The sequence below is a fragment of the Alligator sinensis genome, unplaced genomic scaffold, assembly GCF_000455745.1.
Source record: "Alligator sinensis unplaced genomic scaffold, ASM45574v1 scaffold220_1, whole genome shotgun sequence".
Taxonomy (NCBI): domain Eukaryota; kingdom Metazoa; phylum Chordata; order Crocodylia; family Alligatoridae; genus Alligator; species Alligator sinensis.
Window position 1 is genome coordinate 422570 of NW_005842136.1, and position 12238 is coordinate 434807.

The 12238-nt window shown below is 39.5% G+C and overlaps 1 protein-coding gene and 1 long non-coding RNA gene across 4 annotated transcripts in view; one reads left to right on the forward strand and one right to left on the reverse strand.

Moving 5' to 3' along the window:
• The first annotated feature begins 7 nt into the window (after positions 1-7).
• The window catches only part of LOC112550531, a 17769-nt gene continuing 5538 nt past the window's right edge, over positions 8-12238 (forward strand). Inside the window, exon 1 of the long non-coding RNA XR_003094426.1 lies at positions 8-1448. This is a non-coding gene — a long non-coding RNA (uncharacterized LOC112550531). The remainder of the gene's footprint in view (positions 1449-12238) is intronic.
• The window catches only part of LYRM4 (LYR motif containing 4), a 132671-nt gene continuing 131302 nt past the window's right edge, over positions 10870-12238 (reverse strand). For all 3 annotated transcript variants that reach the window (XM_006025208.3, XM_025205992.1, XM_006025209.2), the window contains one exon: positions 10870-11239. In XM_006025208.3, the coding sequence (XP_006025270.1) occupies positions 11177-11239 (63 nt within the window). In that variant the 3' untranslated portion in view covers positions 10870-11176. The remainder of the gene's footprint in view (positions 11240-12238) is intronic.

The following is a 12238-nucleotide window of genomic DNA, read 5'->3' on the forward strand; positions in this document are numbered from 1 at the left end:
CGACTGGCTGTCCTTCCTCGACGCGCCCGCGCTGCCCGGCTCCGACGGGGGGCTCTTCCACTTCGCCCTGTGCCCGCCTCCCAGCCTGCTGCGCCAGGGCGCCGCGCTGCACTTCGCCGTGCGTTACCACAGCCCGCTGGGCGAGTTCTGGGACAACAACGGCGGCGCCAACTACACCCTGCACTGCCGCAGCACCCGCCTGGGCCAGGACGACCAGGAGCTGGAGGAGGATGAGGATGAGGAGGGGGCCCCGGGCGGGAGCCCCCCGGAGTCTGGTGGTCCCCTCTACTGAGCCGGTGTGGCCTGGTGGGCAACCCTGCCTCGGGCTGGCCGGCGCCGGCGGCACATGGCCAACAGCTGGTGGACGGTGGGACCTGCTGGTCTGCACATCAATGCGCCCAAGCCTGACTTGAGGCAGCGAATGCAGGGGAACGCAGCCGACGGGCCGGCGGTGTAGGGTGCATCCGAGCCTGGCCTGGGCACAGGGCGGTGCCTCCGAGCCTGGTCTGAGCCAGCAACAGTGGCATCCAGCTAACAAGTTCGCTGGTCCAGGCTGCGTCCAAGCCCAGCCTGGGTCAGCACTAGCAGAATCCAGTCAGGGGCACTGCTGGTCTAGGGTGCGCCCAAGCCCTGCCCGGTGGCGGCAGCCCTGGCTGTTCAGGGGAACAGGCGTTGAGCCTTCAGTGGTGCCCTTCATGCCAAGGCCCACCTGGCTGGGTCCAGGGCTGCAGGCCTGGCTGTCAACATGTCAAGCAGGTGGTGTCCCGTTGCTGCCAGTACTGCTCTCCATCCCCTTCTGAGAAAGACCTTGCTGCTTGGGCCCAGCCCTTTCTGAGCTTGGGAAGTAAAGACAAGATCAGTTGGGCCAGGTGGGTGCTCGTCCTTGGCCTTAGGCACAGAGAAGGGTATGTGGGATTTGCCCGCTCCAGTATTGTTGCCTCTTTTTTTGTCAAGTGAGCTCCCAGCACTGTGAGAGATTTTTCTCTTTCAAGTTGAGAACTGGAAATATCCTGTTCAAGATGGCTTTTTCTTTTCTTTTTTTAAAATGTATTTTTCTCTACCTTGAAGATAGTGCCTTGGATGAAGTTTCCTACGTCCAAAACTGAGACAGAACTTTGCAGTCAGTGTTACAACTGTTCTGTATGCATCAAAGCATTTTTCTTTTTACGGATAGAGCACGGTCTCGTTTATGGGTATTTAGGTATTGCTGAACACAGGGACAGCTTGTTGGCAAAGCCTGCAGCTTATTGCTAGGTCTTGCAGAAATTTGATTTTTTTTGAAAGACAAGAACTGGGTGAGGGGTGTAAATGTGCATGTGTATTTTGCACAGAGTTCCTCTGGTCTTGATTGTGCAAACTCTTTGTGCATAATCTTATCTTTGCTCACCTCAGCATTCAGTAAGACTCCTTGAACACTTGGGCTTGTGCAGTAAGGTCTTTACAGTTCGGTAAGTATTCTTTACAAATTTGAGTTAGGGTCCAAACATTTCTTCCCCTTCTTCCAAAGACACAGTCATGTGACATCAGTCTTCCATATTATATTTATATATCCATAACAGTATAATTTATGAGAGTGAGCACTTTTTGGTTTACTTGACCATCTAACTGCTGTGACCCTGTGGAACAGCAAACCTTTGCTTATAACTGAATGCACTTTGACATTGACTCCCCAACTATGATGGGCTTAAAAAAAAATAAAGCTCATGCAGGGCTTTTAACTGGTAGAATGGAGTATGGTAGGTCATACCTAACACATATTCTTTTAAACAGTGAGTGGTCTGTCTACACACACACACTTTTTTCTCTCCAATTATGGAATGTATGCACAACCAATTTTTTTTTTTAATGACATTCTCTGAACTACATCTGTCAATTCTCAGAAAAGGCTGAACCACCTAATATCAGCAATGAGAGAGTAGTTTAAAAAAATCTTGCCAGCGTTCATTCCGTTCATTGGAAGAGAAACTGTTAACAACATCTATTTGCAGCGAGGAATGAAATACTTTTGAGCAGTGTATGTATTGCGTGATAAATCAGTATGATGCCCGTTATACTGGGAGAGGGCTAATTTTTGTTAGGGATGGCTCTCTAACTGCAGAAGGGTAGTATGAAACAGGACTCAGTGGGCGCATCTACATGAGACACTTACTTCAGGGTTGCCTAATTAACTCCTCAATGGCTGCATCTACAGGAGACGCTGACTGCGCAGTCGTTACTGTGCTGTCATTTAGTCACTAAATAACTGCGTGGTTACCAGAGTTACTGCACAGTAGCACCGCTGAATGGCTTTTAGGTGACACTAACTGCTGCGCAGTAGCGTCATGTCACGCTTCCTGCCACACAATGCTACTGCGCCGTAGTAATGAGGTACTGCGCAGTCAGTGTCACATGTAGATGTGGCCAATAAAGCATCACTGGTCTACATGTGTGAAGCTATTAGGCTGGAGTAAATCAGATAACTTTGCCATAGGTTACTACTGCCAGATACAGGTACTATCTTATGGTGGAGTTATTTACTCCACCACAACACATGTATAGTTGCTGACAGGGGCTGCTGGGGCACGGGAGTGGTTCAGTGTGGGGCGCTGCCTGCCAGCTATCCCTACACTGAAGCATCCTTGTGCCCTAGCCAACCCCTCCGCAGCACATTGAGCTGGGCTGGAGCAGCCTGGGGCTTGCAGGCTGACCCTGGGGGCCTCCTGTCAGCTGTGGCTGTGGTCCCGGGCACACGTTTTAAATGTTGTGCCCAGGAGCAATAAATTCCAGTGCAAATTGCACCGGAGTTTATTGCGGAGCACTATTCACATGTAGGTGTACCCAGTTTTGCTTAGTCTTTGGTAAGGAGTAAAAACCAGCAGCTCAGTTTAACTCCCCTCATGTCTGTTCAAATCTCTTTCTATATTTCTCTGTATTTATAATAATTTGGTGAGTTTATTATGAAAGCATCTGTTCTAAGTTTCATTTACCAGATTTCTTGCAGCCTGTCTTTGCAAGAAACCCCATACTTTAAATAACTAAATTAATGATTAACTAGATTAATGACATGGGCAAGTATAACTTTATGTTTTTAGATGATCGTTGTTAAAAAAGATGAGTATGTGCATGGAGTTGTACTTTGTAGAACTGGACGCTTCATGACTTGTTGACAGTTATGAAAATGTAACTTAATGAAGTGTCCAGTCACAACATGGTTGTGTCCCTGAAAGGTTAAAATTCCATTTGATTTGTGCAGTGCTGAGCAGATCAAACTGTTAGAGAATCATGCTATAACCTTGGACTTTGCAAGTCTGAAAGCAGCATTCAGGGCGATGACTAAAAACATCTTTTAGCCCTGTCTATGCCACAAGTCCATACCATGATTTAAATGGCTTACAGTGCTACCATGTTGTTAGCACTCCCGTGACATGTTAGATCTTCAGTTTCTGTGAAACCTTATTAGAATGGTTAGATAATCAGAATTGTTAAGAGAACCGTTACTTGAAACCCCTTCATAACTGTACCTATATTATTGTAATACAGCATTTCAAAATGTGGGGTAGCTTCCTTTTTGAATAAATTACGGCAAAAAGATAAAACCATGTGCTGCCACCATACTACAAAAAGAGTTTTGGCAGTTGATATGCAGAAAGAATTACAACGAACTTCAGTTGTGGCGAAGTTTTTTTTCCTTTTATATCTTATACAGTACAAGGCTTATTCTGAGTTTTCTGAGGCTTTTAACTCAAAAATATATGAATTTCTGAAACATAAACTAGAGTTTAAACACATTTATAAACCATCCTAGAATCAAAATCATAACTATGCTTGAGGATGCACACAAAAAAGCTGTATAAATATAAACTGAAAGAGAAATTCCTGCCATAATTTTATTTGTTATATGTGAATCTCTCATTGAAGCATGCAGTTGGCATACAGAGCATTCAGTAACATACAGAATAGATTTTCTGTCCTTGGTACATTAGTTAAGTAAAAAAAAAAATTAGGTGATATAAATAGGGTATTGCATGGGAAAACCAGATCTGATTTAGCCTTCTGGTCTACCATATACAATGGTTGATGCATACACATATATGAAAAACTGGATTTTTAGTACATGAAAGAACATGTTGCTACAGTTGATATATAATGCTAAATGTATTGATCCAAATACTTCATTGAATTGCCTTGGACCACGACTGCAAGCATGGCAGGTCTTCTGTGCGAGTGTTCATAACCTATTAACTATGCAAATATTACTATTTATACATTATCTGATTCAGAGGAGATTCATTACTGTTGTTTGACACACAGGAATGTCAAATATGGTCTTCTCTGTTGTGCTGGAGGACTAGGTTGGGTCTTATAAAGAAATGGGGAATTCTTTTCACTTCTAAGTAAAGCAGTGAGGTGATAAATCAATCACGGATATTAACAAGCATTGAAAAGGTGTGAATAAAACCAATTTTCTCCCTAATGAATTATGCTTTTTCAGAAATCCATGTAGTCTTTCAGAAAAATAGAGTTGACAATGTGACTGCTCTTTAAAAAAAAAGAGGGCAAACTTTGTGTCCTCTGTACATCATGAAGGACTTGAAACAGCCCAATTCAGGAACAAATCTTTAAGTTTGCAGGTGATCTTTTTTTTTTTCTAGTTAGGCAGCCTGAAATTACAAAGTGCCAGAAGCACTGCATTCTGTAGTTAAACTGCAAAACTCTTATCGGTGTTTCTTTAAATTCCATTTGATGTATCTGCATCTACTCACAGTCATAACTAAAAAAAAAAATCTGCTTTGAACATACCAACTTTGCCCCACAATATTTAAATAATGAAATTTTGAGTAATAACAGTAGGATAGGACCTTTTTCTCTGTGCTCATGAGTCAAACAGGTTAACTTTAATCAAAATAAGAGACTTTTGAACTTGCACCTCTTTCCAGTTTGAGTTTTCCAAAGTACTTTTCAAAAATTGCCTAAACAGGATTCTCATCACTCATACAGAGGAGGAAGCTGTCCTAGGGACCCAGGAAGTCTGTGTCAAAACAAGAGTTAGAACCTTTGTCTACTGTCTTCAGTGCCTGTGTTCAATTGATGGGACTACAGTTCTGATGCAATCGGTAATAGCTAGATATAATGCTATTTATGCATTGTAAAGGTCATAGGTATGTCTAGAAAAACTCTAGGAACGTAGATCTTCAATATGTGCAGATTTCTGTTGTCCCTTTGGATTAGATTTCCTGGGATTTAAAGAAGAAATAAAAGCCTCTGGTTATTATAGACAACTGTAACATAATCAGAAAAATACTCTAGTATACTTCAAGCCTCAAATTGAGCAGGTCTTAAGGAAACCAAGTTAAGATAAATTAACGTTTTAAACAATTTAATATTTGCAGTATAGAAACTTTTTGTCTTTAAATATACAGGTAATAGGAAGCTTCTCTCATATTTACACACAATCAAAAGCATGATTTAACAGAAAGGCAGGGGATTTCAGAAGGCTCTTGTGTAAGTAAACTTAGTTTGGTGCCTTCAAGGACTACAAACTTGCATGCAAATGACTCCTGCTTCCCTGCTTCAAAACAGCAGTTTGAAAAGGCTTTGGCTTTCACTCATAATGTGAAGAGTTGGCTTCTGCTCTCATTTACTCCGGCAGAGGAAATGGATTTGGTCCAATGTATTGAATGAGAGAATAGGGGAGATGATCTGGGTCAAAAATCTTTTAAATTTGAAAACTTGCTTGGTTTATTCAGAAATTGCTAACTTTTTGCAGGTCTGTGGTAGCATTGATATGAATATTCCCTTGTCCAGGCACAAAATCTGTTTGTCTGTCTTTTAGCATGATGATGACAAAAGACAGTTAAGATGACCTGCTCTGGGTGAGCAGAATTTCCAGAGGCCGGTATATATACTTATGCAGTGTACTTTTTCAGAAGAAATCTTGTAAATTCCTTTCAGCTCTCCATGGTTTCCTTTATACCCAGGGTAAGAAAGAGTCATTTGAATGCATCGTGTAACCACTACTGTTCTCCCATAAAACTGCAATAATCAGCCGGCTTAAAAACAGTATAGATAAGTAATTGTGGAAGGAGCACTTTTTTCAACATACTGATGATATGTTGTTACATGTGGAATTGAAGTACATCAGAGCTATCACTGTGGTGCCTAAGTACTTTACATGTTGAGCATTCCAAACCTTTTCTTTAAAATGGTAGAACATGTTTTATTTTTGGAATAAGTGGATTTGTTTTCCCTTTTTTGATCGTCAGATTCAGGAACTGTGGCCCATATTTTCCCTTTGATATAAATATGTAAACCCTCAATACAAGTGACTCTAGTCTGTTATTCCTGTGGCACAGAGGAAGGAAACAATGTGTTTCTGTGAGAATGAAAGAATTTTGGACTTCCAGTGGAATGGCCCACAGGCATTGACATTTGTCATTGACAAGAACAGTTGAGGTTCAGTGCCTTGCATAGCGATCAGGCTGTCCCTCTGCTTCAGGCAGCATAGTTCTGATTTTCTCTCCTGTCCAGAACAGCAACATCTACTTTATGCAGTTTCTGGCAGCAATAACACTCACTCGGCACGCAGGGTAGAAGTGTAATGGCAGAGTAATTGAACCGTCTTGCCATGGTTCTAGAAGGCATGAACTGAAGCCTCACTCTGGACCTGCGCAGAAGACAGGTGACCCAACTGGAACTGGTGATTCAGTTTAGGAAGTCAAAGGTGGCCAAACATGGTGCTGGCTACATCACTTCATTGTGTGTCATTGGCTAAAGCAACTGGTTTTGCCTTCCCCATGAGCTGATAAGCTTGGGTGGACCTTTTACCTAAGGGTAAATTCCTGCCCCACTTAAGTCAAGGAAGGCGTCAACTTAAATGAGGACAGGATTTCATGCTACAGGGCAAATAGGTGCACATGTTTAGTAAACAGTTGTTTCACAGCCACCACCTCTCAGCTTTATTCTGTGTAGTTGTGGAAGAACAAGTTTTGAAGGAGAGGTAGGGAAGCTGATTCTGAAAGTGTTAAGGAGGGAATAGGGGAAACCTGCTATGGTCTTATATTTCTCAAAAATAGGTTCTGTGAATTAAGAGTTACAATGCACTAGGTCTTGCATTATAACAGCTGGTAATATTGTATTTAAAAAATATGAGCACTCAATTTAACATTCTTACTATGACATGTTTAAATAAGAAGAGCCTTTGGTAAAATGTTTTTATGCAAGTCTTCTAGTCTGCTTTATTTCACTTATACCTCTGCCATGTCCAGATCTCTCAAAATTGAGTTTCTAATTGTGGTAGGATTCTCTAATTAAATGCCATTAGGGCTGTTGCAGTACCTATCCTTTGAACAGCTCTTCATGTTGGGGTGGGTTAAAGAGGGCGTGTTCTGTCTTTAAAAATGCTGTCTGCTATTTTAAAAGAGCTCTTATGACCTTTGATATATGTAAACAGCTACATTTTTTGTGCATGATAACTGAGGCACATTGATTTTGTTTTTGATAAAATCAGGTTGCTGAGATCAGGGATAGTTGGAAGTGCTTGTGTAAAGCAAATACTTTCTCAGCCTAATAAGACAAAAAGGAGTGGATTATTAAGTAGGAATAGTTATAGAATTAGTGGAGGTTCTTAACACACTCCCCTCTGCTATCAGTCAGCCTAGCGATAGTACACTGAATTACTGGGGTCCCTTTTACTGAATGCTTGGCTACTTGTATTGTTTACATTGGTCAGTGAAAAGCTAGTGAAAAATTTATCTGATAACTTCCTTCTTTGGTATTCTCTGTCATTAGTTAAGTAAGCAGTTTGATTATGCACTAAAACAGGAGTATGGAAGGAAAACCTAACAAGTCAGATAGGGCACCACTCGTAAGTTTTCATTCCATTATAGGATTTCTTTTATAAAGTGTTTGACACTGTTTCTCTCTCTCTCACACCCACCATTATGCTATCTGCAATAGTAATAAACATATTAAAAGGAGAAATTATATAATTTGCAGTCTGTTTTTCCAGTAACAAGTGGCAATTTGCACAAATAATTATCTTTAACATGAATGGATGAAGCACATATAATGCACCACAATATGAAACATGTTCTTGTTGTAAAGAGCAGGTCCAAGCTTCCAGGAACATTTTTAAATGCTGTAATTTTGTGGCAATTAATCATTGTAATAATTTCACTTTCTCTTTCGTACACTCATAATTTTGTATGTCTCATACCTAAGGCCTGTTAGTCCTTAAGAATTGAGGTCTCTATAGTTCTTGCCTTAAGTAAGTTTGTGAGTGAGATTGTATGTTCTCTTTGGCTAACTGAGTTTTATGCTACTTATTCCTCAAATAAGAGGAGAGAGAAACTTCTTGACCTAGTTTATAGTACATATCTCTTCTTTGCATAAAGGGTCTAAGCAATGTTAAAGTTTTCACTTGCCATATCTTATGTGCAATATGCATCCTTAAGGCTGGAAATAGCCCCTTCACAGGCTATACAAGCTATTGAAAAATAAGCAAAGTTCCAGCGTGGTAACTGAGAGACAAAGTGCATCATGTTAGAGGGAGACACTTGTATAAATTATTAGAGGAGTTTTCAGACAGTAGAAAAATTGTTTTGTTCAGACTCGAGGAATTAACCCTCCCCCCCCAGAAATAGTAAGTCATTAATATCAATGTTGTATCTCATACTATAGGCAGCTCTGATTCTGATAGAAACTAAGCTTTAAAATACTTCACAGTAAGCTACCATGATTCTTTTTGGAATGACTGATTATGCATATTAAAGGGATGTTTTTTGAAAAACCTGTATGAATCACTTGGAAAAAGGAGCATGTGTAAAATATTTCATAGTTTAAATGCTAAAAATGTTAAGGATACACTGTGTTGTTTCTCTCTCTCTCTAAAATGGATGTTGTACTACAGGCCAAGGAACACTTGATTCTTGCAGCTGCATTCTCTGAAGCAGTGGGCACATCTACACATGGGCTTTCATGCGCAGTAGCCTATTTCACTACACATTAAAGTGTCACGTCAAAAATCATGCTAATATGCTGATGAGCAATAAAAATAAGCTAATGTGCATTAAGTGTCACAAAGTGTGTGCTTTTGCTACTGTGTATTACGGTAGCCTAATGTGCATTTATTTAGTACCTTACATTAGAGATATTAAATTTAATGCGTGGTAGGAGCGCATTTATGAATGTGTAGATGCGCCCAGTATGTACTGCTTGTTCCAGTAATTAAGACACTTAAAAAAAGTTAGGTACCAGTGTATGCTTTAACATCCAAGCAATGCAAAACAATATAGCTTCCCATGATTTTCTTCTCTAAAATGTAACTCCCACAATTAAAACCTTACTACCATTTAAAGTTTGAATATTTAACTTTCCTGGTCCTTTTATCTTCAACCCCAATGCACTTAGGTGTATTTTGGGATTCAGTCCTTAGTACCTTATATTTTTTTAAACTGTAGTGCATGGCATTCTACCTGGTTAAAAAAAAATCAGTTTTTTAATAAAACAATGCATCTTACTGCTGTAGCAAAAACTTATCCATATCTGCTGTATTTCTGAACCTAACAAATGGAGGAATACCACAGTATTTGCTTTCTGTGTGAAGAGGGTTGTAGTCTTAAACATAGTAATTGTGCCTTATTTTGTACACTTTTATGGCTAATATGTGCTACAAACTTTCAGGTACTTACATAAGTAGGAAATGTTTCAGTGGTGAGTAAGGTTCAAGAATTAGCACCTCTAAATTAGACACCATTCATTAGTTCTATTTTGGAGAATCAGTCAGAAAGAGAGATTATCCTCTTACTTTCCAAAATGTAGTTTCATTTTAAGGTCTATCTTAAAGATGTTACTAGACTGTTCTTATTTTAAATCGTCTTCCTTGAAAAGCTTTTGTTGTAACATTTTTCTTTAGATTTGTACTGAATGATATTTCTGTACTTTCTATAACAGAAAACATAAATGAACACAAGCACGGTTTGGAATAAAACTTGACTTTTTAAGAGGTGTTTTAATTTTGTTTAGTGCTGCTGATCTTAAAATGCAGTTTATTTTTTCCATCTGACTCTATGTACCCTTTCACTTCTGGTACATAAAGTATTTTCAGACTACTGATTTGTCAGATGATTAAGGGAATTCCTTTCTTGGACAGCCCAGGAACTCTACAAGAAACTCTGCTAAGTGCTGGCTTCAGAAAAGCTCCTAATACACTCACCTCTTTAGCCCAGATTACCAAATGAGTAATATCTGCAGATATTTGGAAATAATTTTTCTGTTTACTTGTTTTAAAGTTTAATAAATGGGCATTCTGTTAGTGATCCTTTATGTGAAAATCCTCATTACTGCAAATGAACAGAATGCATTTAACAACTGATTTAGCCATACTGGTGTGGAGATCCAGTACTGAACGATCACGAAGATTGAAATTCCACCTGGTTTCATCCAGAGCATGGTATGGACATGCTGAGACAGGTTATGGACATTTACAAGCTTCTCACAGAAGAGAAAATATTTCTGTGAGTTCTGAATTAAATTTAACAGCATCACCTATTTGCATGGAATTACCTTTACTTTGCAAGAAAATGGACAGTACTTGAAACTGAAATGTGTTTTGTTTCTTTCTGCTGACAAGTTGCAGTTTCAGACATCTGGAAAAAGGTACAATAGTACAAGTGTATTTTAACTGTTCAGCAGTCTCAATAATGTAAGGCTAACATTTTATTAACGAGCTGTTAACTAAGCTGGATGAAACTAGCTGGCTTCCAACTTTCTGAATTTTCAGATTAATAGTTAAGAAATCACTAACAGCACCACAGGCTGATGCATAACCAAATCCTTTGAACCACTGGCAGGGAAGTAAGATCATCTGAAGAAGAATGTCTCCGATTCCAAATATTCAGCTCATGAAATTTTATTGTTAAATAAGAACAATGAACACGTTCATTACATATGACACACAAGCAAACATGGGCATCGGGTACATTACATACTGTGGTAGCCTTAGCAGTACATCTTAGAATATGATTCATAGAAACATTCCATATTGCTTTGGTTGTCAGAACTAAGCCTCTCCTACATTTCTTCTTCTAATAAAAAACGAACTCTCATACTTGTGCAGAGAGCATAAATATCTGTGTGCAGCAATGCAGAATGCTGAGGATGGTCCACTGTTGCTTCAAAAACTGGATTCATCTCCTAGCTATGTATTTTCTGGATTTTCAATAACAAGCTTCTGTGTGGAATACATTTGACCAATGGTGACCTGAAATCAAATAAAAAATATTTTAGGAAAGACAAGGTTGGAGGGTCAACAGGCATAATATCAGCTTTGCAGGGAAGGTAAAAAAAGAATTGCTTAGTATAAAAGTGAAAAAGGGCAAGTTAATATATTTTCTACAGAAAAACATTTGGAATAACTTTGTTCAGCAGTGTAATCCCTGTTGTTGTCTCCAAAGACCTATTAGGTCCTATTGTAACGCTGTTCAAATAAGCACACAACACAGCTATTCAGCAAATACAAACTTAGTGTAGCTTTTCTTCAGACTATCAGCCAGCTGACAGCAGGGATAATATAGGGTTAAACACAAATACAAAGTGCATTTCTATTTTACCCTTTTTATACATTAGAAGCACTTACATCAAGCCCACATCATTTTCCAGAGATGATCAATCAAGTTTTGTGCCATGTACCTTGTAATTCGCTGATCAATGAACTTATTCAGTGACAACATTCCTACATATCTTTCCAGGCATGTACCAGGTTTTGGTTGTACTACGTACTATAGGCTTTTCTTATCTATGGCAGGTTGCACTGATTCTGCCCACCCCAGGATGTTCTTGACCAGATTCCAAATGTCTCATGCATTCTGGTGCAACTTCAGACTTGCAGGTTTTAACATACTGCTCTTGGCCTGTCTTATGACCTGTAACCCCAGCCAGCAAGAAATGATAGTTAATGCATTAAGCAGCTGCATATGTAAACTCCTGCAGTATTGACATTGCAAGGAATACAGACACACACACACACACACACACACACACACACACACACACACACACACACACTCTCATTATGATAACATTGTGAGTTACTAGGAAGGAAAAGAAAGCAACATATTTTAGAAGAATAGAAAGAAAGGTACAACAACGTTATTTTTTTTACATTGTGTAGGGGGAAGGGCTTTGTTTATTTACTTTTAAATAATCTCTTCCTACTAAAATAAGATGAAGGGAAGAGTCCTCCTATGCAATTTGTTCAGCA